General features: G+C 37.4%; 3 protein-coding genes and 1 long non-coding RNA gene across 9 annotated transcripts; all 4 read right to left on the reverse strand.

Moving 5' to 3' along the window:
* Positions 1–1,538: 1,538 nt before the first annotated feature.
* Positions 1,539–8,949, reverse strand: LOC112172800 (kinesin-like protein KIN-6). Of its 4 annotated transcripts, none has more exons than XM_040509149.1 (23): positions 8,394–8,949; positions 8,083–8,282; positions 7,867–7,990; positions 7,690–7,784; positions 7,413–7,548; positions 7,222–7,287; positions 6,954–7,016; positions 6,614–6,664; positions 6,385–6,467; positions 6,191–6,302; positions 5,472–5,520; positions 5,205–5,287; positions 4,868–5,002; positions 4,641–4,733; positions 4,277–4,360; positions 4,119–4,193; positions 3,918–4,017; positions 3,252–3,346; positions 2,927–3,027; positions 2,698–2,764; positions 2,275–2,399; positions 2,110–2,188; positions 1,539–1,899 (listed from the first exon to the last, which is right to left on the reverse strand). In XM_040509149.1, exons 1-23 carry the CDS (start codon positions 8,877–8,879, stop codon positions 1,810–1,812), a joined length of 2,592 nt encoding a protein of 863 aa, XP_040365083.1. In that variant the 5' UTR covers positions 8,880–8,949; the 3' UTR covers positions 1,539–1,809. The 4 variants fall into 4 exon arrangements, with proteins under 4 accessions (XP_040365083.1, XP_040365084.1, XP_024166054.1 ...); XM_024310286.2 differs by having other exon boundaries at positions 1,541–1,899; positions 5,205–5,353; XM_040509150.1 differs by lacking the exon at positions 4,277–4,360 and having other exon boundaries at positions 1,540–1,899; positions 4,647–4,733; positions 5,205–5,353.
* Positions 8,950–10,673: 1,724 nt separating this feature from the next.
* On the reverse strand, positions 10,674–12,209 carry LOC121049787. Its single transcript, XR_005801339.1, has 3 exons — positions 12,072–12,209; positions 11,254–11,349; positions 10,674–10,933 (listed from the first exon to the last, which is right to left on the reverse strand). It is a non-coding gene; the product is annotated as an uncharacterized LOC121049787 (long non-coding RNA).
* A 2,849-nt stretch (positions 12,210–15,058) lies between these two features.
* Positions 15,059–18,877, reverse strand: LOC112172330 (receptor protein kinase CLAVATA1). The gene is made up of 2 exons (XM_024309626.2): positions 16,068–18,877; positions 15,059–15,780 (listed from the first exon to the last, which is right to left on the reverse strand). The coding sequence occupies exons 1-2, from the start codon at positions 18,637–18,639 to the stop codon at positions 15,428–15,430; spliced, it is 2,925 nt and encodes a 974-aa protein (XP_024165394.1). The 5' UTR covers positions 18,640–18,877; the 3' UTR covers positions 15,059–15,427.
* A 3,949-nt stretch (positions 18,878–22,826) lies between these two features.
* LOC112170339 (synaptotagmin-2) lies at positions 22,827–27,875 on the reverse strand. Of its 3 annotated transcripts, XM_024307600.2 has the most exons (12): positions 27,466–27,874; positions 27,124–27,222; positions 26,968–27,018; positions 26,747–26,870; positions 26,343–26,461; positions 26,084–26,185; positions 25,666–25,740; positions 25,139–25,215; positions 24,811–25,057; positions 24,245–24,595; positions 23,561–23,695; positions 22,827–23,290 (listed from the first exon to the last, which is right to left on the reverse strand). In XM_024307600.2, the coding sequence occupies exons 1-12, from the start codon at positions 27,574–27,576 to the stop codon at positions 23,162–23,164; spliced, it is 1,620 nt and encodes a 539-aa protein (XP_024163368.1). In that variant the 5' UTR covers positions 27,577–27,874; the 3' UTR covers positions 22,827–23,161. The 3 variants fall into 3 exon arrangements, with proteins under 3 accessions (XP_024163368.1, XP_024163369.1, XP_040364681.1); XM_024307601.2 differs by lacking the exon at positions 27,124–27,222 and having other exon boundaries at positions 27,466–27,875; XM_040508747.1 differs by lacking the exons at positions 26,747–26,870; positions 26,968–27,018; positions 27,124–27,222 and having other exon boundaries at positions 27,466–27,493.
* Between the last annotated feature and the right edge of the window lie 17 nt (positions 27,876–27,892).

Consider the following 27,892-nt stretch of genomic DNA (forward strand, 5'->3'; position numbering starts at 1 on the left):
GGCTTTTGTGGGGCTTTGTTGTGTAATGTGGCTTTGAAGAAAGGAGCGGGGGTGGACATGGTCTAAACTAAACGTCTAAACCCTCTTAAACGGAAAATGAGAGCGGCTGCTCCTTGTCCTTTTCATGGGGTCTATCACGTGTACGGCACACATGTGATCTTTTGTGGAAGTAATTGTCCTGTTTTTTGGCGCATGAGTTGTGACTTTTTCATTGATTGAGTTCTGGGCACTACAGTATTAAAGGAACTACTGGTATTTCCTGGCGCATTCAGGTGCTTGTGGACGATATACATTGGATGGTGTTCAAGTTCACGAAAGTTTGTTTGTTTTCAACATATTTGAAGTAAATTTTGTGACAAATGCGGTTACCGACGACGACTATTCTGTTTTGTTAGGTTCATGGGAGAACGCTTTAGTTGCCGATGCCTTTTATTTTGAACAACTGAATATTGGTTGTTTTAAGAGTTTCTGATTGTAATTTTTCTGTTTGTTTTTCTGTATTAAAAAAAATGTGTCCAAATTTAATAAGATTAATTAGAACGGTAATAGATAATTGCTCAATATGAAATGAGCCTTGCTTGAACATGTTTGCCCACATACTAAGGCAAGATAATTAGGACTGGCTGCTTGGCTAACATGCGGAAGGGTGGGAGTTCTTTCAGCATATCAAGGAGTAGTAAAGAAGAAATCATAAACAAAGTTCAGTTAATAAGTGGCCCCTCAAATTATCATCACGTTTCTATCATTTTTTGGTGACATTTATTGGCTCTTAGTTGTTAGTATACAGTGTATAGCAACTACTTGTTGCAATGGTCCTTGAGAGAGAAGAACACTTCAACATACATTTTCCAAACCAAAAAAGATAAAACAAATAACTCTTTGGTACTTCCAAATAATGAGAAGCGCAAAACATCTAGAACATTGGCTGCCAAATCTTCACAAGATCGAAGTCGTTTGCCATTTACTTGCAAAACGTGATCAAAATCCGTGTAACATGCCTGTGAAATATCTCCAACCAAGCTCAAGTTCAAACTTGTCTTCTATAGCTCCGGGAAACACATCTCTAAGACTTTGACCATTTTAACAACATTACGTGGGTCAAAGGTTGACCAGCGCCCTGCAGGCTGCAGGTTTCCTAGCATGGCTCTACGGAAACGACTGGCCCACTTGGCTATAACAATGTTATTTTGTGGCCGAGGCTAAATTCAAATGGGCTTTCAAAAGGGGCCTTTTTCCCAAAACATGGTTTGAGATGATGAGATGATTACGAATATGAGCACCAGATGCTTCCTCATGCCGACAAGATGTCACAAACATCATGATTTACAGTGAAAAAGGATGAGGGCTCTAAAAGTTTATGCTAATCAATTGGGATTGGGACTTGGGCTTCAGTCAAACATCACAGTCATTAGTCACAAACCCTGACCTTAAGTATATTCTAAAGGCAATAAAGATAGTGACCTCCACAAAACACAGGGCGCTAACAATTCCAGGTATATGATCACTGTGTGTGTTGGTTATATCTGCCGGTCAAAATATCACCTTAACCTTATGATGCAAGTGTATTATTACTCAATTAAGTAGATAGAGAGAGAGAGAGAGAGAGAGAGAGAGAGAGAGAGAATAAAATGTTATAGTATCATGTAGAAATCTACCTACAACTACTTTTCTACATTCTGATTGAGACGTAGACCAAACCAGACCCTAAATTAGACATGTATTCTATAAGATTATAACTATACATGGGCCTAAAAACAAAAATGACCCCCACGTATAGTACCAAAACGCTGACCTATAAAATGAGCATAACTAAATACGGAGATTGCTCTGAAGCAAGCGCACAAGAGAGATGCTACCTTGCGTTCTTGTTCTTCCTTCTGCAGCTAATTTCTTTCCGCCCTGCAAAGTTGTTTAAACTTTAGGCAAAGTAATTCATTTCAAGTATGCTAAGTCTCACATTTAACAAGGTCTGTCCTGCTTTTAACTAATCCTGGCATAGTCCAAACAAATTTCAACAGTGCAAATTTCTTTTTTCTTTCTTCTGCAGCGGATACGTCATACCTTTGAAGTGAATTTTAGAGGTGCATTACGTATATGTAACATGTTTACCTTTGGTTTCTCACTGTCATCCTCAATGTCCGAAGTACTGAAATTTCTTAGTAATGTAGATGAGGCGGGCAACAGTCTCCTGGTTATTGCAACATTAAAATATTAAGCAGAATTTATCAAGAAACAATCCAGTGGAAAACTTAATAAAATCTATCTTGAACACACCTTTTTGGTTTCTCCAGCTTGGTAGATGTATCAACTGTAGGTTCACTAACAGGCACATGAATAATGCTACACTTTTTAGTTGAAACAACACCTTCCTTCGGCAATGTTGGCAAATCAAATGATTCCTAGAAGAAAAGGAAAAATTTGTTGAGCGAGAGAGAGAGAGAGAGAGAGAGAGAGAGAGAGAGAGCCGGGCCTAGAAATTGCTTCATAATACAGATATTTTAAAAAGAGATGGTTAAGTAAGCTAGAGATAAATTTAAACTCTAGCAGAAGACGGCATGCCAAAGAGATAGCAGTAGAAGTAATGAATGAATGCGGAATCTCACACCACATTAAAGTGAAACTCATTTGTAGACAAGGTCAAATTATAAGCATAAGTTATAGAACAGAAATGAAGGAAGGAGAATGCTAAGCCCTTACTTTTGACTCCTCAATCTCATTCTTAACATTAGAACTTGGCGATAGAGATGACGCATGCAACACTTTCCTGATGGTACAACAATATCCAAAGATTATTAGGGATAAATTACTCTTATATGCATGCTCCTCTCAAGAAAATCAATTCACAGCATATGTTTCTAGAAAAGACGAGGAAAAAAAAAAGCAGGAATAAATAAACTTAACATGAAATCCCACTCCAATAACCAACCTTTCTGACTTGTCCATATGCAAAGCCTCAGAAGAAGTATCAAGTCTAGACTGCCGGTCAACGCTATTGCAATGTTCAGTATATACAACATCCGACGATTCCTAGTTACAAAGAGAAAGATACAGCAAACAATTTTTAATGTTGCAAAATACATGAAAGTGTTAAGATTGGTTGGAAGTACTAAGCCTATATATACACACACAAAACATATTACTATGAATAAGTTTAAAAGAGTACAATTTCAACTTATGAGTAGTACATATTGTTGCAGAAAAACAAAATGAAGAGTGATATAATTAAAAAAAAATAGTTCAAAGAATATAACCTCATCCTCCTCACTTAGCAGGTCATCAAGCTCCACTGATGAGCAGCTATCCTTTCTTTGAATAACAACCAGCTCAGAAGAGTTCACTGAAAGACCTGTAAGACTTAATGAATTAATATCCATAAGATAGAAACCATGATGAATTAATATCTATAAGGTAAAGAAGTATCACATCTTCCTGTCATTAGGGATCAAAGCCACAAAAACACTACAACTACACAAGGCCCATTGAGGACATTCTGTAGATCATAACATCCCAGTAACAAATGAATTTTGATATGCTAGATCCTCTGGGAGATACAAAAAAGATAATGATTGTTTGAAAGAGAATCTATAAACTAAGAAACTGGAATAAGTGCTATGTTTCACAAAGGCTTTAAATCCTATGATAAGAAAAAGCATGGCTGAAAGCCATTAGTGTTTTAATTTTAATTACAGAATCACTTCCAGTAAAAAAATCCCTCAAAAAAAATTCCTGGCCAAAGTGACCAAAAAAAAGAAATTTCTCTTTAGACGAAACCCAAACATGACTCTAAAACCAGCAACATTGGACTATCAGAGAATCTGTATTTGTCCGAATTTCCATATTTAAGATGTTCCAAATCATAGATGAAGCTACAGTTACAAAATGATATGTATATGTAACTTAAACTTTTTCAATCTAACCTGCTACATCTGCATTAGGATAATTATCCTCTATTTGTACACATTTAGACTCGCACCCATCTTCCGCACTATGTCCACTGCCAGGGAAGCCCTCACATATCTGCTTGGTACATCAAACAACAGCAAGGTTAAACTTTAATCATCTTAAATGTAAATCACTTGAGACAGTAAGATTATAATCTCTTTCCTCGTCAGTTGTACCTGATGATTCCACTGGTCTGTGTTTCCAGGTCCAAGGCAAGGATTACCGACCTCACCAACATCCGAAGTTTTCACCTTCATCAGGAAAGGTAAGCCACTCAGTATAAGGCATTACCTTAAAAGAAGACAACTAAAAGTATAGTTTAGCTTTGGTTTACAGTAGCATCGCTTTGTTTTTCATCAGTCTGGCTTGGAACTAGAGTTGCGTCAATATCGGGTTCATTGTCAACACACCCAAAGGCCTTCAAGTTAAAAGCAAATCAAAAGGTTCTGAATATCCGCAACAGATACAGAAACATGAAGGTAGCAGCCACAAATATACACCTTAATACACGTTCCCAAAGGTATTCTATATAGGCAAAGTAACTATGATCTATATAGTTTGAAATGCAGATCCAAAGTTTTCCAACGTTTCCTCTAAAAGATGTACTTAATGAACTTGGAATAGATTACACAACCAACTTGGTGGGTTTAGTCGGCCAAATAATATAAAAAGGTGATAATCTCAGTGGGGGTTTGTACCTGCACCTCGGAGAAAATATTGTGATCCTCTTTTGAAGTAAAGTCCAATCTTTTGGGAGTGCCATTGTTGTCACATCTCCCTGAGTAGAAAGGCTGAGCACCCAGCGTAGGTTTGAAAGTAAAATTTTCTTAGTGCACAAAATATTTATCACACTTTGTGTACTAGTCAAGCACAAAAATGAACTCTATGCAGAAGCTAACAATTAAGCAAGACAATTATATCAAACCTGATCAACATTGGATTTTATGTGGAAGCATGTACAGCAGGACTTTATATCCTTCAGCTCTTTTTCCAGCTCAAGATGTCTTGTTTTTTCAGTCATAAGACTTTCCCTGAGATGCTTGATTTCATCATCCGCCACCTACTTATGACCAGATAGATGTGTAGGTTTTCTTTTGAACATATAATTGATGGAAGTTGAGCTAGTTAGGAAAGGGACCAAAGTAAAAAATGAATACTGCCTCAGATTGATCAACAAATGGGCATCAAAATTAGGAACTGGATGATAGGAATCAGTTTACCTAACTAACAACATCAATTGAATGTATGAGACTCTTGATTACCTTTAGTTTTTTGTTGTACTCCTTCAAAACATTCCATATAGCTTTAGCAAAACTCTGCATAATCTGATGGTTTGTCTCTCCATCTGCAGTGTCAACATTACACGGTTTTGAACCACTACTTAATTCCACCTTGTAGATTCTTTGTGCCGCTATAAAAAACAAGCAAGTATTAGACATTGCCAAAAGATAATTTGGAAATAAGGCTATGCAGTAAAAAGAAGAAAACAATAAGGTAAACCAATATAAGTTGCCACACATATACAGTACCTTCCTTGGTTAGTCCAATTTCGGATTCAATGCTTTTCTCTTGTTCAATCTGAAAGCAAGCAAACAAAAAAAAAGTTGTTGCAAGTGATAAAGGGTAAAAAAACACTTAAAATTACAATAAATTTTGCCATTTCAACCAGTGAAGTCAGTTGCATTAATAACAAGAAGAAGAGTGAATCAATTGTCAGCAATAAAACTATCTAACTCATATTAGGTTTATCTTTACTCATTCAATGTTGAACAGACGCTTAGGAACCATAATTCATGCCATCTAGTTGTTATTACAATTATAAAACTTATTAAGCTCAAGCATTGCTGATATGAAAATAAAATTTTCTTTAACTTAAAAGGAATATATTCATGCCCTGGAATTCATGTAACGATTTCAACAGAAGCTTGGGAAATGCGTGCACGTATATACACATACCAAGGAGTTAAATAACCAAGTCAATAAGGAAATATCAACCCTGAAGAAATCATTTTAGGTCATCATCAGGAGCCATATGTATCCTTCAGAGTTACAATAATGCAGTCAAAATAATTTAATAAGGATCCAGAGTTTACTTGCAGGGAAAAAAAAAGGGAGTGAAATAATCTTATGTCAATCATTTAAAGAAGCAAAATGGAACAAAAAAAAATCTAAAGCTGCCAATTAAATTATGACACAGAGATGTAATTACATGATATAAATAAGTGAACAACTCAAAAACAAGACATACCACGCAAGACTCAGAACCGGTTAATTTCATTCTTTTGCGCTGCTCAGTTCTAGACAAAGACTGGATTTGCCTTTTGTTCGGAATATTTGAAGGGTCTTCAGCATTATTAAACCTGCACATATAGTATAAAAACTCTTAACAACTCATGTGAAAAATAAATTGAAAGACAACATTAAGGTGTTGTAAAGTTGTACTTGATTTCCATATAAGGTGAGGCCTGTCTTAGCAGGTGAGATGTATCACGATAATCTTCTTCTCCTGATTTTACTGTTAAAATCTGTAATAGTAACAAATCAATCACATGAAATTATTTCAAAGAAACTTGATACACAATAAAATGCAAACTGATTTTCAATAGTACTCATCAGAGGTTTCTGAAAAAATTTAACGAGTTAAACAATTTGGAAGGGAAAAAAAAATTACCAGTGACATCCTCTTCTTGCCTTCCAAATAGTCTCTCAAGTACTTGGTCAACTGTCCAAAGATCATTGCATCAGTAACAATAGTCCTAAGCAATTGTAACAGATATTATAGGGACTCGAAAGACGATGGCTAGCCCTATTTCAGATTTTCAGTGTCAATTGGTATATTAATCATTTAAGCATGTATGGATACAACTAAAAGCACACAATGAGTTAGGTACACATGTCATCCATATCTAATCTGAATGTGTGTGTGGTGTCACCAAGGATGAAAGAGAAGAAAAGTTAGAGTCAATGAAGACTACATATAAGTAATATAGAACCAGTACAAGAAAACATACCAATGAGTTCTGAAAGTGCTTTTGCATTGGCTTCTTAGGGTTCTTCTGATGCTCCAATAAGGACTGAAACACCAAAAATAAAAGGAGAATGACTACAGAGGCACACACAAATAGATATAAAAAAAAGAAACACAGAGCGAAGAAAAGATATAAAGGTCTTGGGAGTTTTTTTAAAAGAAGCAGACAATTTTATATCTAGAAAATGATACATTGGTTATCACCAAGCACACATGAAGAAGATCCAGAAAACTGACTTAAAGTTACATACTCTCAAGCACAAGCCAAAAACCATCGATGTGTTGTTGATGAAATTACTTTCAAGCAACCTTGCTCCCTGCACCAAATTTAATAATAATAAGAAAAAGAAAGAAAGTAAAAGAAAGTAATAGAAAAACATTCTACAACGTCCGTAGTTGAAACAAAGATTAAAAGGAAAAAAAAAAAAAAACAAAGCCAAACCTGATTCCCAGTTCTCTTTTCTCTTTCAGCTCCAGCAAGGTCAACAATACTTAGGACAACTTCATTTGCATTATTGTTATCCTCTCCATCAAACTTGTCGGCAACACCTCGAATGTTAATAATACACTGTGAACGACTAGTAGAATGGAAAGAAAATAAGAAATAAACCAATATAATGTGATAATATGTAGTACACCTAAGCTCATTAATAACATAGCAAGTCCAGTCATGTAAAGATTTCTATATGCTGAAGAGCTAGAATATAGCTATCATGCACCTTGACTGGCTGTTTGAATTTGTCGTAGCAGTGGCACGTTTTTGCATTGCCTGCGCAACTAAGGATTCTGCCTGTCGAGCATCAGATATGGCTATCTGTTCACAAAATAAAGTAGGTGCTGGTCATTTCGGACATCCAACCACATAGCCAAAACAAACATTAACGATTGTACTCAACCTCTTGTAGGCCTTTCAGGTTAGATTGTTGCATAGTTATTTCACCCCCATTTGGAGATAAATCAATCCATTTCTCTGCTTTACCTCGTTCAGTACTTATTTCAAACATTGATATGAAAAATGACCTAGAAAATTAAGCAAATATTCCACATCAATAACACAATGGATCAAACAACTAGAAGCAAAGCTCTAATACTATGTAAATAAGACCTAATACCTCGGAGACTCGGTAATGCTATCCGGAACTCGCTTGAATATGTGTTGAAGCGCAAGTGGTACCATTCCGGGCTCCCTGGGGCAACCGAAAACTGTATGAGTCTTGCCGGAGCCACTAGGCCCCATTGCAGCCAACATTCCACTCTTGCCCTTCAAGAAGTCTTCCACCAATGGCTTCACCATCATCTCATACACCTCCTCCTATCAACAATCACACAAATTAAGAAATGATGATGACCTCCATTAGCAAAAAACTACTAAAACCGAAATCAAACTCCGAAACCGAAAATTTTGAAGTCGAAGAAGCAAAACCTGAGAAGAATCGGAGGAGAAGACGTGTGAGAAGCCATCGTAGACCTCAGACTTGAGCCGGTTAGGTTCCTGCAAGGATAGTGGCGGCGCCACAGTCACCGAGCGAGCACTGTTCACCTTGACACAGACCTCGGCGTTAGGGCTTTTCTTCTTCTTCTGTTCCCTCGCCGCGGCGTTCTTAGGGTTTTGCGGCCAAACGTTTTTGGATCTGGCCTTTAAATCTCCGACGACGCCGCTCCTTTTGTCCGACGGCCTCAGTAGAGGTCGAATTCGGAGGAAGACTCTGAGATTCTCGGGGTCAGGTTTCGAGCTCGATATGTCCATGGAGAGAATTTCTTCCGTCGGGAAAGGGACTTTCGGCACAGTACAAGACGGGATTCCGGCGGCTGCGGTTGCCGGAGTAGTCTTGGGCCTCGCTCTCCGGTGAGGGTTGCGCCGGATGGTGACCGTGTTTGGACACTGCTGCAGGATTGTAGGCTCCTCCATAATCTGTTTGGCGCCGATCAGGATTGGCGCTCTGCCCTCTTGCTTTGCTTTTGCTCTTTTGCTCTTAGCGCTAAAATGTACGGGTTTTGAAATTGAAAAACAGATTCTGGCGAAATGAAAAGGAGAAAGACTGAAATTACCTTTTGCCCCCTGTAGTCCGTGCAAATGCCATTAGGCCATCTCGGATGGAGGGCCGAAGGGTTGAATTCAAATGCCCCAAAACGAGCGGGCTGTATTACGATGAGCGGGCTGGGGCTATAGGGCCGATCCGCCGATAAGATAGGTATGGGGGAATGTACGATCAAAAACCATATAAATAAACGTTCGATCAAAAAACCAAAAAAATCTTAGATAATTTTTTCTTCTTTGCATTCCTTCTAATTTTTGCTTCTTTCTTTTTCTATTTTCAAATTCACTTTGATTGTAAATTGTAAGTATTTTGGTCTGTTCCCATTCAACACAAATTCTCCTAAAGGTGCTAGGAGATCTGTGGACCAAGGCATAAGAAGAATTCCTCACTTTCATCTTTCGCGGTCGCACTAGGAGATCGAAAATCCAGCAAAACAGAAGCAGTAGATGACTTGGATACTGGTGCTTTCAAGGCAGAGTTAAGTCAAGGGCTGAAAGACTCACTTATCTCAATCTTAAGGTAAATTGCATATCATATCATTTTGTATGTGATTGATGCTTATCTTGTGGATCTAGACAGTTATGCAATCTTATCGGTATTTTTGGAAATGTTTCAAAAATCGTATCTGCATTCAAAGTGGTTTGGAATGCATATCAGTTAAGAGATTTTCATTGCATATAGTTAGTGAAGATTGATTGAGTTTCTCAATGTGTTTTGAAAAACCTTTCCAAGTTTATCTCAATACATGATCAATGAGATCGGATTGAGGGCGAGTCTTTATATACTATAAAAGGTTTTGAAAGCTGCACTTTTCCTTAGAGTTTTTATTTCAAGAAGTGGTTGTGTGTTGCATAGTCTTCACAAAAACTATTTTACAAAACTATCTTTGATTATTCATCTTGCTTGCTCACTGCATTTTTCATTCACATTGCACTTGAGATTGGTGAGACTCAGAGACAAGAAGTGGGAGACTTGTTTAGTATCTTCAATTGACATAGATTGATTTATACCGTGTGTAGAATAGGTATTTCAAATTGTGAACAAGTTAGCATTGTTGCTAGTAAAGTGGTTATATTGAATACCACTACTTGTGAGTTGTATTCACTTTAATTCATATTGGATTTGGTTATCGTGTTAGCTACGTTGCAAGCCACGTAGTGAAGTTTCCTCAGTGGAGAGGTTTACACTGCGTCACCAAATTCTTGTATACTTTTGTGCTTCTAAATTTTCTCTACTAATCCACTTATATTACTCGTAATCTTTCATTGTTGTTCCATCTGGTATTTTCATAAATGTTATAACATGAAAATATTGTAGATTATGACAATCAAATAAGGTAAAACATTTTGAATTCCTTATAAATAAAAAAATTAATGCATATGGAGAAAATGAGAATGTAGGTAGTGCATGTGGAGTACTTTTAGAGTTTTAGGCTATGTTTGTTTCATAGGACTATTATACCCCACCTTAATTTCTATAATAGTATAGGACTCCTCTAACCTGGCTTATGTTATACTAATACCTAACCCATGTTTGGTATTGCGTAGGACTAAAGAGCAGAATAATCACAATAGTGATATCCCATGTTTGATAGTGTACTGGACTAAATTAATTTTGAATACCACTATTTTTATTTTTGAGCAAAATATTATCTATTAATAAGAGACAATATTTCTAATGTAATAACAGTTTGGTGACTAAACTTTACAAAATATAAAACTGACAGCAACATGTTCTTCCTCTTCCCTTTGAACTGAAATAGTGAGACCTCTGTCTCTTCTTTTGCTCTTCAGTTACAGGGCCAGTCTCTCTGAATGGCATCCCCATTAGAGCCAAAAGCGTCTGAGCTTCTTAACTTGTTTTAGCAGTTGTTTTGATGCATAAAACCCAAGTCAATGAGCCGAACAAGGAATGCATACATCACCTGCAAAAATCAACAGTTGGTGCATGAGATTTCATGCAATTGGAATTATGAGATGACATATACATTATCAATGGATCTAATCAAGCATACAAATAAAGATTGAAGGCAAGAGATTTATCATATCCATTATTGCTCTCTTTCTTTCTAACAACCATACATATAAAATATAATCATATCCATATTGACCAAGTATTCATATATACAAAACTATAAATTGTTACAGGCAATCTACAGGGCATGCATGCGGGTGGAACATCGCTGCTTTATCATGGGATGCAAAGTGTTGAGATGCATTATGGAAATAGGTGTAACACTGTAACCTTTATAATCCATCAACAGAATATGTGCCCGGTCATGACAGGCAGCAGTCTCAGATTGGCATGAATGAACCTCAAATTGGACCAGCAGATGAGTCCCTATACAAACAGTAAGAAATGGAAATGACATTACTGGAGGAGATATACCATTCTATGCAACCCATTTCAAAGTGAGCAAGACAGAACGGTCGATGCTAACTTTGGCTTTCCAATGGATGGGATTTGAAGCCACATAGCTTAGATGGTAAGACATATTTCTCTCTTATATGCAACCTTTTATAAATTGTGTCGAAATTGTTATAAGCATAAGGCCATTAGTTTTTGCTATCTAGAGGATGGGATCATAAGTTCAGTAAATTAATGTGTTTCTAGCAATGAGAGATTTATCAAAATACGAAATTGGCAACACAACAGACTTCTTAAGCAACAATACAACCAGTCAACCATAAAATTATTCAAGGAGGACTCTAAATTGTAATCAGTATATAGCAATCAGTTGAATATATATATATATATATGGCAATTCTAACTCAACGACATACAACAATTCTAACATTCAAATCAATGAACAACAAAAAAAAGAAAAGCCCAGTCATGAAATTGATCAAAATTCTTAACAGATCAAGGTACCCAGACACCAAATCCTTAATCAATCCGTATAATAATCACAACCCATAAACAAATTACAATAGATAATCAATCCATAGTCTTTGATAAAACAAATCACAGTAGACAGAGAAAGAAGAAGGTAGAGGGGGTTGAAGGGATCACTGAACAATGATCTACTTAAGAGAGAGTGTGAGAAATGATAGAAATTGAACCTGAACAAGAGCAATCGAATGAGACTGAAGCGAAAAAAAAAATGAGGGAGGGACGAGGAGAGTTTGCGTTGTATAAGACTGGCTTCGAGAGTCCGGTAGCGTCATTTGTAACGAGGAGGCAGATTCGGGGGCTGCATGGTCTCATTTAAGTGAGTCCTTGTTTCAGCCAAACATGGGATAACTCTTATTCTAATAAATAAGACAGTCCAATCCCATGTAACAAACACCACCTTACCGGACTAAAATGTCGAATATATACATTGGACAGCAGGGCTTGTGACTATTGATTTGACGATTTAGTCATGGGGTAAGCATTGGAGTTCTCCTCGTCTATTCGGTGGCTAATCATGTACTCGTTAAGGAGTTGGGAGATTCTCGGGCGAGATGTTCCTACTTCATATTATGGAGGTTGCATTGCCGCTCTTTATACTACTAAGCTTTCAACTTCCGTACAAAAATGAGCTTATGTGTTATACAGGGACAATACAATTTCAATTTTGACTTTTAATTCTTATGTTTTCAGTTTTCATGGTGGTGTATAGTGACGTTGCATTGTGGTCGTCTCTTAGGCAGTCACTCCAACCGCTAATTAGAGAGTTAGAGGACTCCAAATAAAGTATTTCTTTGAGGTCAAGTTATGATAACGTAACTAAATACAATCATGATCTGAAATTTTGTAGTGTGAATAAATCATTTAAGAGTACAACTCATGTAACTACTATACTATTTTATCACAAATATTCATTATTAATGAAAAAATCCGCAATTTCGTCTGATTTTCATGAGAAGTTGGTCTCAAAGTCGAGTACCCTCGTCTTCTACTAGGATGCTAATTGATTTCGATAATTTTAGGAGCAGAGCATGATCATTGAGATGTTCAAACAACGAACGTACATGTGCTTTTGTGTTTTTGAAGCTGAATGGTAAAGAGATCTGTAACATCCCCTATTACAGGCATGCGTTTCTGACTGTATTTATGTTCTTCAACCATGGCTTCTTCATTGGTTTTCAGACCAATACCTGGTTAAGAAAACCTGCAAAGAGACTCTTAGTAAGAAGAAACAAACTATGGATTAATTAAATTCAATGAAGCTGCATCATATGAATGTTTTTTTGTTACCTGAATTCTTTTCTCCGTGTTTTTATACAAAGAAATGACGGTCGAATAGTGATCAATATTCATACCAATACTCGCTATCACAGTATCGGCCTCCATGAAAGAGAAACGATAGGATATTTAAGAGAAAGCAGGGGGGAAAGAGGCGAGATGATTAGGGTTGATGAGTACTGTGATAGAAATTAGGGTTTTTATGAGCTGCAGAGGTTTGTGGGCAAATTTATTGCGATAATAAATATTGTAGATATCGCGGCAATTTATCACATTCATTTATTTAATATCGATTTAGCACCAATTTAGGAAAATTATTCCATGATCTCATATCATAGTACACGTGGTGGTCAAGATCAATGTTATTGATTGGTTCACTAAATTTAATTTTTTTTTCACCCTTACAGTGGTCCTATCAAATTCTATTTATATCACAATGTTATGTGGTGATCCGGATTCACACATTAATCGTATGAATATGCTAATTTTGACCACATACAATCATTGAAGAATTTGAATGTAAATTTCATTTTTGAAACTTTTTAGATATTGATATAAATGTGCTAATTTTGACCGCAACAATTAATTAAAGAAGAGTGTTTCTACAAATCTGCTCAGTTGACCTCACTCTATTATAAATTATTAAATGACATATATAGCCTCTTATAAAATGACTATTAAGAACAATAATTATCCCAAAAAAATTATTATATTTAATTTCTCTAGACTTTCCGATTCAATAATATTATATTGCATTCTTTATTATTTTCCTTATCTATTTTCATTTTTCAATTTCACTACATGCTCGTTAAAGCATTTATATATATTTAATAAGAATTAAAAGTATAATCAAGATCATGTGACATAAAAATTCCTATCAACATATATGTTGAAGCATATTGGTGAGGGATAACAAAAGAAATCATTTATGACCTAAATCCCAGTTTATTCATTATATTTACAAAAAAAAAAAAAAAAACTAGTAGTAAAAAAAATCTAAAACACTATTAAATAATTAATAATCATGAGGTACAGAAAATAGAGAAAATAATTAAACATTAAGAAAAATTACTCTTCAATTTTTTTTTGCACATCTACAAGAGAAAAAAAAAGTACAAAAAAAAAAACAATTTGTTTTTATTATAAATTAATTTTTAAAACCCAATACCTTGTGTTTGAGTTTCTTTTTTATTAGATAAGAGATTTATGTAATCTGGTTAAGGAATGAATATGTAATTAATAGTTTGTTTGCAAATTATATGAGTGAAGTTATTTCAGGAACTTGAGTGAGGTTTAGTGAGTAAATTTAGTATTTAAAAATTTGATAGGAAGTGTAAAAAGTAAGGAGGTCAAGTGAGTAAATTTAGAGGTTCCAATAGAAAAACTCATTAAAGAATATAAAGTCATTACCATTTGGTCTAGTGGCATAAGTCTCTATTTTATAAGTGGGATGTCGTGACGTGCTAGTTATTGTATCTGAGTTGTTGATTTGATAAAAACATAAATAAAATAAAAAGAATACGAATGTAAATTTTTCTAGCAGTAATTACTCCAACATGATTTACAAGCAAATGGCCAATGTTTTTCTCCAGTAAAAAGTAATATAATTAGGGTGTTAAAACCTTAAAATCACTTCTTTTTACCTGCCAAAAAAATAATACATATTTCATTTACTGAAAAATAAAAGATAATTTCCCTTCGATAAGAACGCATATGATTTGGGTGTTAAAAACGTAATATAATACATATTTCATTTATTGAAAAAAGAAAGTTACATTTCAATGCTAGTCAGTGTGATTTCATGAATCTATTGTAGAATACGGAACAAACTATACGTAGAATACCTGACAATGCCATCATGCAACTTCACAGGTTAACGTCACAAAATCAATCACCAGTGCTCCTCTCAATTTTTCCTCGGTTCGGTAGGTAATTACACCTGATTTTCATTGCACGTTTATAACATAACAACAATCTATGATACATGGAAACAGAGGACCTATGGAAGCAAAAACATTTCTAATACATTGTTAACACAGAAACCAGCAATTTACAAGTGAACAGAGGAAAAACCGATCAATCTCAACGAAAAGCAGGAAAGCAACATTCTCCCAAGTCCTGCCATATCAATCAAATTGGTTGTTGAACTATTTGTCACACACACAACCTCTTAGCACAAAATTATTTTACTTTATGCAGACTTCTTATTTACTCAAAAATATCGCAGAGGAAGAGCGCGCCGGTGTATCTAAAGGTTGAGTAGGTTTGGAGCAGAGCGCGGAGGATTAGTGAGCATGTGGACCACTTCCCTCATTGTTGGTCTTGCCGAGCTATCATCCTCGACGCACATCATTGCAATCTTGAACAGGTTTATGACCCCTGCGAGGGGGTATTCACTGAGCCTGTGATCCACCACCGCCAGCACTGCTGCTGCATCCGACGGCTGAGAGAGCTCCGATGTAGTCTTCCTCACCCACCTTACAATGTCCACTCCATCGCCGAATTCCCCAACTGGTTTCCTCCCGACAACTAGCTCTAGCAGAACCACACCAAAGCTGTACACATCGCTTTTCTCGTCCACTTTTAATGTGTATGCATACTCTGTTGTTTCATCACACCCAGTTTAAATGACATTCGAAGTTAGTGTCGTGCATATCAGATTGAATCAATTGAATCTATAGTCAGACAGTAACTTCATGTACCAAGTTTTGATTAAAATTGTTAGCAACAATTGGAGGCTGGGTTCAAACCGGTCAACTTTCCCGTTCATTTTTAGTCATCAAAATTGAAAGAATGCATTTTCTAATAGCCCAAAACAGAGAAACGTATTTTCATTTAAAACCCAAAACCTAATAAACCCTAGAAGATGAAGGAGAGGTCAAAAGTACCTGGGGCAATGTAACCATAGGAGCCAGCAATAGAAGACATGCACTCGGAAACTCCGGCGTCTTGAAGGAACTTAGCGAGCCCAAAATCAGCAACATGGGCCTCAAAGTCGGAGTCGAGCAAGATGTTATTGGACTTGACATCCCTGTGAATAATCAGAGGCGAACAGTCGTGGTGGAGATAGCACAACCCCTTGGCAGCTTCCACGGCGATCCTGTACCTCCTGTCCCACTGCAAATGTCCTCCCTTTGACCCATGCAGCACCTCCCCCAAGCTTCCGTTAGGCATGTACTCGTATAGCAACAAATTCGTGTCCTTGTTAGACACGAACCCCAACAGCCTAACAATATTTCGGTGCCGGATTCGTCCTAACGTTTTTATCTCGGCAGAAAATCCGTGATCGTTCCGTCCGGTTCCACGCCCGACCAGCCGTTTGATTGCCACGTCAACGCCATCCGGCATGGAGCCGCGGTAGACGACTCCGGCACCCCCTTTGCCTATGATGTTTTCATCCTTCAAACACTCCAGCACCTCCTCTGCTCTGAAATCGAGGCGTTGAAAGGCCGTCAGCTTCCAAGTCATGGATTTCTGAAATTTCGTCCTTCTCATTTTGTACACTGTGATCAGTAGGAATAGCAGAAAGGTAGAGAGTCCGATTATGATAAGAGCCACCCTGGAGGTACCAAATGCTTTGTGGGATCGAACAGTCGGGCAGGAAACACTGCGTGGTAAACAGAGCAAGGGGTTTCCGGCAAAGGATGAGTTGCTGAACACCAGAAATTGACCGCCGGTTGGGAGTTTGCCGCTGAGATTGTTATCGGAGAGATCAAGAGTTGTGAGAGCAGCCATGTTGCGAATTTGAGGAGGAACTGGACCGGTTAGATGGTTTCGAGAGAAATTGAGAATGCTCAGAACCTTCAGCTTTGCAATCCCCTTTGGAATTTCCCCAACCAAGTTGTTTCTACTAAGATCAGCAAAACTTAGGGAGGAGCATTGAGAAATTGTGTCCGGAATTCTATTGCTCAAGTTGTTGGCGCTGATGTTGATCTTGGCCAATAATTTCAGATTGAAGATTTCCATTGGAATTTCACCGGAGAATTTGTTCATTTCCAGAGAAAGTGTCTGCAGATTCTTCAGATTTCCAATAGCCGGTGGGATTTCGCCGGAAATTTGATTCCCAGAAAGTCCAAGGATTCCGAGTGAGCCTGCTGACATTTGCGCCGGAAGTTGGCCAGACAAGTAATTATCATTGAGCTCAATGATATTCACATTAGGTAAACTAAACATCCCTGCCGGAATAGTCCCCGTGAGTGTGTTCTTCACCATTCTGATCTTGATGAGCGACTTGCACTGGCCTAACTCTTCAGGAATGGGGCCAAAGAAGTGATTATCCATCAGTATCAGCGTCCTCAACATCCCTCCCTTGCACAAATCCCGAGGAATCAGCCCGGTGAAGTGGTTTCCGGTGACGTCGAGATCTTTAAGCCTCCCACTGCGGCCAAGATTCTCCGGCAGCTCGTAAGTAAAGTTGTTCTCCCACACCTGAAGCACCTCGAGATGAGGAAAGTCACCAACAAATTTGGGAATGGGGCCATAGAGATTGTTCTTGTACAGATTGATGAGCGTAATGTTCTTCAGTTCCGAGAACGACGCCGGTATCTCTCCGGTGAGCGAGTTTATGGAAAGATCCAGAGACATGAGACTGGGCAGGGTAGAGAGTTGGGGAGGTATGAAACCAGTGAGTTGGTTAATTTGAAGAAATAGAGAGATCAAATGCTTCAAATTACTTAGGCTTATGGGAATGGTGCCGGTGAGATTACAGCTAGCCATGTCCAGAATCCGTAACGAACTCAACGATCCCAACTCCGGAGGAATTCCGCCGTCGTAAGTATTGTAATAGCCGACGTACATTTCCTTGAGATTCTTCAAACGTGACAGACTGGCCGGAAACTTTCCACTGAGGCCGATTCCGTTGAGGCCCAAATACTCCAAGCTCTGAATCTCGGAGTAATTGTCGGGAATCGGGCCGGTGAAGTAGTTCCCGCCCAGATGAAGATATTTGAGATTTTTGAGACTGATGAGCTCGACGGGAAGTGGGCCATTGAAGTTGTTGTTATAGGCGTCGATGACCTCCAGCTCCGTCATCCGCCTCGTGATTTCTCCGGGGAACTTTCCGACGAACAAGTTGTTAGAAATGTTCAAGTGCGTCAGAGCCGTCAGATTGCCAATCTCCGCCGGCAGCTTCCCAGTGAAGTTGTTGTCGGCGATTGTGAGGTTCACGAGCTTAGTGAGAAGCCCAATCTCCGGCGCAATCTTTCCGAACAGAGGCAGACCCGACACGTTGAGAGCCACTACTCGGAATTCGCCGTCGCATGTAACCCCAGTAAATAGACAGTGCGCCGAGGGAGACATCAACGACGTCGTTTTCCAATCGTGAAGGCCAGAACCTTTGGGACCAATCATGGAGGCCTTGAGCTTCAGCAGTGCTTCAAGATCACCATTTCCGCTTCCGCAACAAGTGGAGCAGAGGAGGAAGATGAGAATAATGTGAAGAATAATGGGAGACATTACCATAGCTGTGTACGGTTGTCTTCTTCAATTCTTCTGTATGATTGATTCTTCAGATTGAAGTACGTACTGGTATTAATATATGCTCCAGTGAGTGGAATAGGCTTTTAGGTATAATAAGAAGTAAAGAAGAAGCAGAGTCGTCTGGGAGGAGAATCCAACCAGCAGAGAGTGGGAAAAAGAGAGAGAGAGAGACTCATATCTCATTTCAAGTTTCCTTTCATGTCCTTCAAGTCATCCAAAGCTAGCTAGCTAGCTAGCTGCTACTATAGGGTCTGAAAAAATAAGACCGGGCAGTTTGGGAGTGGGTCCCAGTCCGATTTCACGGTGCTTAAACGAATGGTTAATTTGCATGGTTGGTCAGGTTGTTACATGTGATGATGTGAATTGGTCCAAATGCAGGGGGAGAGTCCACGTTAATAGTGACGGAGTTAGGGGGTGGGCGTTGTAGTCTCTGGGCTCGTGAGTATAGGGTGTTGTTTCTGACGGCGTGATAATGTTCGTAGCAGTGGCAGAGCTGTCTCTTCTCCGCTGCTCTCACCTGTCAGCTCCACCAGTTGGAATTGACGTGGTAATTTCTCGTTCATAAATAGCCGTCTCTGTTATCCTAGTTAGATTTCACATGTGTAGGTACACAAGCTTCGTCTGGAATTTCCATATCTTCAAAAATGGGGTGGCAAATCACTAAACCTTGGACTGATTATTACGTATTTTTTTTCTTTTTCTTTTTCTTTAGTTCTTAAAAAGACTTAGAGGGAGGAAAACTGTTCTACACCTCTACGTCAAAGCAGACATAAAATATCGATCTCAAAAGAATAATGTGAAGCACGCATCTGTCTCAACAACTCCATGTATAGATTTCCACATGAGATTTACATATTACGCAACCTAACGCATAACTGTTGGCAGCGGGAGTCAAATTTGAATTGAAGTTCAACCATAAGCATGCCTCTATACCGACTGAACAATCCATATTGGTTACATTGTTATTGTTTTGCCAAGATTTCCTGTTATTTTGATTTGGATAGGATACTTATATTTCAAATGTAGTTTTTGTTTAACTCTCATTTCAGAAAAAATAAAACCGAAACCATAATTTTGTCTTTCACATAATTTTTATAATTAAGATCAAATGAATGTCTGTTCATTTAGTTTTTTGAATAAACACTTTTTGGTTGTTTGAGTTTCATCCTACTACATTCAGAGTTTGATATATTCAAAATCTATCAGAAAAATAGAAAGGTAGATCTAGTGAGGTATCTTCAATTTCCCAGCTAGCCTTTTGGACTAGATCGATATAAATGCAATTTTGTCTTAAACCAGTGAGAAGAAAATGATTAAACGAACGCCGATGTGGATGCTTCTTCCTTTCTGAGCAGAACTGATCTTCATCATGGAATGGGCTTTGGCTCGGAGCTACGCTGGGCCCAGATAAGAGTAAAGACTGTCTGCGTCTTTTCCCAGACGGTCAAAAGTTTTCCACTGACTCCATTTGGCCTTGAGCTAAAAAGTCCACTCTCTGCCCTCTGTCTTTCATCTCTGCCTCAATTTGTTTCACCAATCTGGATCCTTCAGTCTTCGGTCCCCAGTCGCGACCCTACTCAATCTAACATCTGTAATTAACTAGTTACATAATCATCACCTTCATTTCTCGAAAACTTTCACCCGATTCTAACATAATAATTAGGCTGTCACTCGGTGGTTTTAAATAGATTATAGGTATTACAAACTTCAAAATCAAAACTTTCAGTTTCAAAATTAAGTTATTAATTACCGATTTAAATTTTTAGTTTTTAATTATATCTAAAACAAAGTTAGTCTTTTGATTTTCAGTATTACCAATTTTAAAATAATTAATTCTTTTTAATATAAATTAGAATGAATAAAACTAGGTTTTTCAATTTTATATTCGTAAACTTTATATTAATTCATCTACTAATTATAGCTTTCTTTTGTATATATGACATCAAGTTTTAGTCATTTTCAATAAAATTAGATTATTTAACCATATTTGACTAGGTTGCTTAAATTACATGTACTATTAGTGTAGTATATATGGTAATATCCATACTATTATGAAAATTTTTAGGTTTATTTCTTAATATACATGTATGTGTATTGAAAATTATAGTATATAAAGTTAAAATTCAGATAATCGGTAGATTCGGTATTTATTAAAACCAAACTAATTTTTTTCAGTAATTTTCGATCGGTTTTATAGGTCTCGGTTACCAAAAAGTCAGTTTACCAAACCTAAAACATCGGTCGGTATTCGGTCAGTTTGGTAATTATCAAATTAAGCGGCATCCATACATAATAACATATATAGATACATCGAATGTAGATACATCGAATGTAGATTTACTCCTCATTACAGTTAGATTTGAAATTAGGCTAAATTAGTCTATTAATATATGTAGTCAGTCTACTTATTATGATAGTAAGATACGGTAGACGATCATTGTGCGTCTCTTTTTCATTATATAGTTTTTTTTTTTTTTTTCTCTTGTGGACAATAGACTTTGCTTTAACAAATATATGTTGTCGGGAGAACTTTGTAAGAAAGCTGTCTTTAATGGAAGATATGTAACTCTTTTGCGATTTTTATGCCAAAATTCAAAGGCGTTCTTGGTCCAAGTGGCTGAATGAATGCGACGGTGTTAATGTCGATGGGGAAATTGATGTGGGTTGGATAATTTGACAAAGACAGAGGTATTGATTCTCACTAGTATTTGCTCCAAGTTTTCGTATTCCACTAGGTCCAGAACAGATTCATATTCTCCAAAGCATGCGTTAGTGGGTGAATTCTGAATTAGGCGAATATCTAAGTGAGTGATTGAGAGAATAAAGATGACTGTTTCTATAGCAACAATGTCAATTATTCCATACAAAAAAAAATGGAGACCTTTTAGGTATTTCAGAAGGAAGGAGCTTCGTACCTGGTAAGACTAGGACGTAGTAATGTTTAAGTGGCTGATGATTATTTTAGTCTAAGATTCTTCTGCTTTAGTTCTAAAGTACAAATTCTAAAGCTTTGTTTTCGTCAACTTCTAGTAGCACGTAACTGGGTACAAAGCCTCAATGGCATTGCGGCTCTTTTTTGTAATTCGTGGTTACGCTTAATTATTAGTTATATTAGAGGAGATCTACCTCCTGATCTAACTTAATTCTAACCCGATTCTCCAATCGGAATGCTTCGGTTCATGGTTGGTTTGGAACCAAAAGTTCGGAAGAATGGTTGGTTGTCCTAGAAGCAAACCCCACCAGCACCCTCGACATTTAAGACAGAGGACCATCTTCATCTTCTTATTATGTACTAGCAGTCCGCTGCTGAAACAAGTCGATGTTGAGTGTACCACTACTGGCTAGAGTCTGAAAGGTTAAAGGGTGAAAGGAGTCAAGGACAAAGGACTCGTTTTGCAAACAGACTCGGTAATTCTGGGTCAGGCGCGTGGTTAAGGGAGGTCCATCCCATACAAACAAACGCACATGCTTGCTTGGCTTAGCTATAACGAAACTTCAAATTTTGTCTCTTCTTGGTGAAAATTGGGCTAAATCTCTCTCTTTCTTCCCCAAGTTCATTAAGAACAGTGGTGTCATAGCCATTCACGGGAAACACGTCCATAGTTCAGTTAATTTTTGAAAAAAGAAAAGAATTTGGTGTTTAAAATGCGGTAGCTAAATTTTTTTGTTTGTTATGTATCGAGAATAAATCGTTAAGTCTTTGCTCTATACTCTAAATATTAGAGCAAATCCTTGAGCTTTTATCGTGTTTTCTTTTAAGTTTTTGACATGATCCTAATTCGTTTCCTCGTTAGGAGGTTCTAGGCTCTTAACCTAGAGATGGGTGAAGGAGTGAAGCAATGATGGCCTACCTTTTTCCCATGGCCTTTGGACTTTTGCTACATTTTACATTTACCTAGGGAATCAGGAAAGAATCACCAGTATAGATAGACAATTGATGGATGGAGGGATGGTGATTTGCCACCGTCCTTGAAATGAAGGGAAATCTGCTCGTTCAAGATTTCCATAATGATGTTTGCCAAAAAAAAATAAAAAGATTTCCATAATGATGAAATATTCCAGTGTTCAATCAGATACAGACATAAGAGTATAGTGTACAAGTTAGCAGCAGTTCACATTCACTGGAAGCCTTTTCTTTTCTTCTCTGGTCTGAAGGGTAAAAAAGCCAGTTGATCTTAACAAGAAATTTGCCATTACAAATCCATAGTTCAAGTAAACATAGTAATTTGAATAAATCCATGCCAAATTCGCATCCATTTCAAATAGTGGTGTGTGACAATTCACAGAAACAATGGTAAAGGGCATGATCTGAACAAGAATATAAACTCACAGAACAATTCTTCTTCCAACTAGGTACAAAATGTATTGAGCCTGGAATCATATATTAACAATAAGAAACCAATTTGACCCTAAAGCAAACAACTTGGTGTGAAACCTACATTCAATACAAACCTAGAAAACTCAGACTGTTTTCCTTCTCTATCCAACGTTTGCTGCAATACCCTCAAGATGTTCGCCACTGCAGCTCGATTTGAATCCGTCCATTCTTCGAGTCGATCAGATTGTGCTTCTCATTGATTCTTCTATTGCTAACAACATCCGCTAGATTTATATCCACATATCCAAGATTTTCCTGATTGAAGTAAAAGCATCAAAATCAGTCTAATGCATTACTTTTAAAATTCCAATTTTGGACCAGCAAACTCCTTTTGTTTTAGGTTCAAATTATCAGACATGATTTCAATTTTTTTATTGGTCGTATATAAACACAAGTCTAGATTCTGGACAAGTTGAATGTTTGCAGGCTTAAGGGATGCAGTTGAATGTTTGCAGGCTTAATGTTTGCAATCTTTAGTCCAAAAAAAAAAGTTGAAGCAATCCTTATGGCAGTTGCAATCTGTACCTTGGGATGCAGCAGGCCCATCCTCGAGGAGGTGCTGACTACCTCAACATGAAGCCTATCATGAGCTTTAGGTGGTTCTTCTAACATAAACTGAAACTCCTCGTTAAATCTTGGGTCCCGATTTTTCTTGAAATGCTGAGACAATTCCAAATGTTGTCAGTTAACATACAAACTACCATAGCAAGTAAACCTAAACCTTGAAACTGTGAAATCAAATAAATGAATAGCATTCCAGCTCTTCATGTTGCATCAGTATCATAGTTGGAAACCCTACGTTTCCAAACTTTCAAACGGCAGTTTATGAGCAACTTCCTGAGAACTTCAATACACACACACATGCATCTTCAGATAAACTGCTGGTATATACATAGGGCATGCATTTTACAATTTTGACTCATACGCAAGCTACTAACTTTGAATGCAACAGTCAACTGATATATGCACTGAAGATGGTTACTGACTTACTGGTCTTCTTCATAGAAAATAAGCTCTATGATTATGGTTATAGGCCGTAAAACTAGTTTAAAATGGGGTTTCTCTGCTATTCCTACAAAAATTAAGTTTTACAAGGATTATTGACACGTGAAATGTGACATTAGGCCTCCATTCTTCTCTATGCTTCTTTAACACACAGTAAGTGCAAACAAAAGACCAATGACAGAGGGACATCAACAAAAGACATACCTTGGTTCTTCTCTCCTCCCCTTTGAATAGTAATCGAACATGTGGATTAGTGTGGTGCTTTCCTTCCAAATCTTCAGCTTCATGGATGTGTACTACAAGCAGACCACCACTTGCAGGAGTTCCTTCAGGAGCCTTCTGTACCTCATTTGAATCTTCCTTATCTTCAGGCATCTCATCCTCCTTGAAGGGTTTATAGAGCAGTTCCAGAACAAGCTGTCCACGCGACTTCTCATTTTGAGCATCATTTGGGTCCATGTTTTTCAGTATGTCAAGAGTCATAACTTTAGACTCATCAGGAGTAAGTTCGCTCAAGGGAATAACATTTATACCCATCTTATCGTGTCGGCCAACCTAAGTAAAATAAAGACTACATTATAATATATATATATATATATATATATATATAACTATATAAGGAGAGATGAAAATACTGCTTTTTAATTTCTAATTATGTTTCTCAAAAAATCAATTAGAGGTAGAGAAGTACCAAAAATGCACCAAACAAAAAGAAGCTTAATGGAAAACTATATCTACTTTCTTTGAGATGTGGAAATAAAGAACCATACCTTTTCCCAATCATAAACCATAAATTCCAATGCTTGAGTTTCAGGGTCTCTAACAGACAAATGAAATTCCTCATTCCATTCAGGGTTCAAAGTTTTGTGTTTCACTGTTGTTTTCTTTGAAGGAAGCTTGTCCTCAGTCAGCTTGAGTTTTACATAAGGATCTGCTCCTCCCATTAAATCTTTCTTTTTGAGTTTTGTGGCCTTCAGAACCTTTACAGTGAGAATCCCAACGGGTTTCCTCATGGCACTGGCAGAATCAAACAAAATTGATATCAAGTCACAAAGGGTGGAGACAATTACTTGAAATGAAACAGGAAAACCCACTTACAGTTTGGGATCCATGATAGTTACTTCTAGGTATTTGGGCCATAGGTACATATTTGCCACTTGATCCTTAATAAGCTCCTGAGGGAATAAAACATAATTTCAATAACAGAAGTGAGGAAGCTGCAACAACAAAATGAAGCTGGAAATAATGTGCCATGACAAAAACTATAAATGCATCTTACATTCTATATAAAGCTTACAGAAACAGTGAAGATACTGACAGTAAGTACATCGCAAAATATCATACATATATATGATTACATGGACATGACAAAAACTATAAATGCATCTTACATTAGAAACAGTGAAGATACTGACAGTAAGTACATCGCAAAATATCATACATATATATGATTACATGGACATGACAAAAACTATAAATGCATCTTACATTAGAAACAGTGAAGATACTGACAGAAAGTACATCGCAAAATATCACACACACACACACACACACATATATATATGTATGTAATCATGGACATACATCATGTAAGAACAAATTTAATCCAAAGTTAGAAGTGCTACCTGCACAAACCTATACAGGCCTGGAATAGCCATTGCATCTGCTCCAAGGAGTTTTAGTCCGAAGTCAACATGTGGCTGCACAATCATAATGAAATTGTTGCGAAGGGAAAGAAAAACAAAAAACATAATGGTAGTAAGGAATGCCACATTACAGATACCACAACAAAATAATAACTCTGGAGTTTCTCTAAGGTGTAGGATCTTGGACAACGAATCCCAGCATAGATCTCTTAAGAATTATAAGAATTAAGTCTACCAAATTGAAATGAGGTTACTCATGATATTAGTTCCAATCTTAAATTACACATTGTTGACTCCCAAGAATGCTGCATATGTAGGTCTATAAACATATGAAATCTCTAACTTTGCTGCTGTTCAACAATCAAGTATGTTAAAAGTATGAAACTGGAATCATTACCTTCTCCATAAGAGAGACAAAGATTTTTGAAAAACAAGGAAAGGTCGGAACCAGAGGCTTCAGGGTGATACGTGGGGATGCAAACACTTGCAAGTCAACCACCTGAAACACTCCAAAGAATTAGTGCTCCATTCAAACCTTTAATTCAGCAAACAATCTCTCCTCCTTACTTTGCCCATAAGTATTATGTTGTACGTGTGTGGGTGTGTGTACGTGCATAAAAGATACTAATTTCTTATGCTTTCACACAGGCAAGCACCTGAACTGTGGCTTTCAACCCAAATGCTTTAGCTGCAACAGTAATGTTAGGATTTCCTGCCCACTTCAAGGATAGTTCCATAATTAATTCCTTCTCACCAGTGACATAAACTTTCATTCCTGGCATATGTGAAACAAAAAATGAGTACTCGAACACAATATCATTTCAGAGCAGGAGAGAACAAAACAAAGTAAAACAATCACACATGATTAAGGCATATACATCTTGTATACATTCTTTTTAAATCAACAGAAAAAAACAGAGAAAGGGAGAAGAAGCATATAAATGAGAGATGAGATTGATAACAATTGTATAGTTTTGTACGTGATGGTGTGTGTTTGTCTGTATGCGTGTGCTAGAGAGAGCAGAAGAGACTCTAAGAGACGGAGAAGGATCAACCAAACCTTGAAAAGTTGGTGGTAGGGTGCCCAATGTAAGTACTTCAAAATCAACGGAGTCGATTTTATATTTTGGAATTTGCTCAGCAATAATGGGCTTTGCTATGGTCTTTGCAGTCTTGCAAATTGCCTGATAGAAATCGAACCAGTACAAAAGCATAAGAGAGACTGAGGGAGTCAACCAAAGAAGCCCTGAACACTGTAATAAGAGAGGTATGCGCACATACCTTGTCCAGATAAGGCCACATAATCTCAACAAATTTGTTAAGCCAGTCAAGCTACACAGAAACAAAATCATTATCACCCTCTTGTTATAACCAGGCATTACAAGATAAACATAGATTACACATACGTTAAAACTAAAATTCGAAACACGGACATACACGATCATAGTCTGGGTTTTTAACCCACAAGGGGATCTCCGAAAGCATCCGTTGCAACGATTCCGAATCTTGCTCAACCATAGGACGAATCAGAGGATGCTGGATATATGCATACATCAGCAATTCATACTTGCAAAGTAGGTCTAAACCTCTAATATCTCTCATATACAAGCCTAGTCTAAATTTTCTTCCCGTTCGTGCATAATTTTACAACTAGCAAATACATTATGAACGAGCACTACAACTGTATAATTGGATCAAATAACAAGTGCAAAATCAGCGACGAAGAACACAAGGAAATTGAAAAACTCAGAAAGAAAGAGAGAGGGAGAGAAAACCAACCTTAACATCAGTAGGCTGGAAGTAGATGAACATGTAATACCCGATCACAAGTCCAATTGAAGTTCCAATTCCAAAACCACAAAAACCCAGTATAGAACTCAGAATACCCATCTCTAATCTGCCTTCAAACCACCAAGAGAATACCCAAAAAAAATGGAGTAGCACCTGAATCTTTAAGAAAAGGAAACCGTAACAAATCACATTCTTCGTGTGGCCAAAGGATAAAAGGGTTAACAGTAAGAGTGGGTTTGAAGATTGTAATGAAAAGAAAGATGCATTTATTCTTGGTGGCGAGCCAAGCTTTTATGTTCAACGACCGCTTGATCCACACAGCACAAACGGCTGGCGTGGGGTATCGTCGCCACTGTCGGTAACGTCTACGTGGGGTCTCTCTCTCATTTTGTCCGCTTTGAAATTTCCGAGACTA

Source organism: Rosa chinensis, chromosome 6 (genome assembly GCF_002994745.2).
Source record: "Rosa chinensis cultivar Old Blush chromosome 6, RchiOBHm-V2, whole genome shotgun sequence".
Classification (NCBI taxonomy): domain Eukaryota; kingdom Viridiplantae; phylum Streptophyta; class Magnoliopsida; order Rosales; family Rosaceae; genus Rosa; species Rosa chinensis.

Coding starts and splice junctions, on each gene's coding strand:
- LOC112170339 (XM_024307600.2), bottom strand. CDS start 27,576: ATGGGTATTCTGAGTTCTATACTGGGTTTTTGTGGTTTTGGAATTGGA. Junction 25,058..25,138: donor ACTATCATGGATCCCAAACT/GTAAGTGGGTTT, acceptor TGATTCTGCCAG/TGCCATGAGGAAACCCGTTG. Junction 23,291..23,560: donor TGGGCCTGCTGCATCCCAAG/GTACAGATTGCA, acceptor TACTTCAATCAG/GAAAATCTTGGATATGTGGA.
- LOC112172800 (XM_024310286.2), bottom strand. CDS start 8,879: ATGGAGGAGCCTACAATCCTGCAGCAGTGTCCAAACACGGTCACCATC. Junction 5,003..5,204: donor AGTACAACAAAAAACTAAAG/GTAATCAAGAGT, acceptor GGTCATAAGTAG/GTGGCGGATGATGAAATCAA. Junction 4,734..4,867: donor TAAAATCCAATGTTGATCAG/GTTTGATATAAT, acceptor CTGGGTGCTCAG/CCTTTCTACTCAGGGAGATG.
- LOC112172330 (XM_024309626.2), bottom strand. CDS start 18,639: ATGGTAATGTCTCCCATTATTCTTCACATTATTCTCATCTTCCTCCTC. Junction 15,781..16,067: donor CTATGGTTACATTGCCCCAG/GTACTTTTGACC, acceptor ATGAAACAACAG/AGTATGCATACACATTAAAA.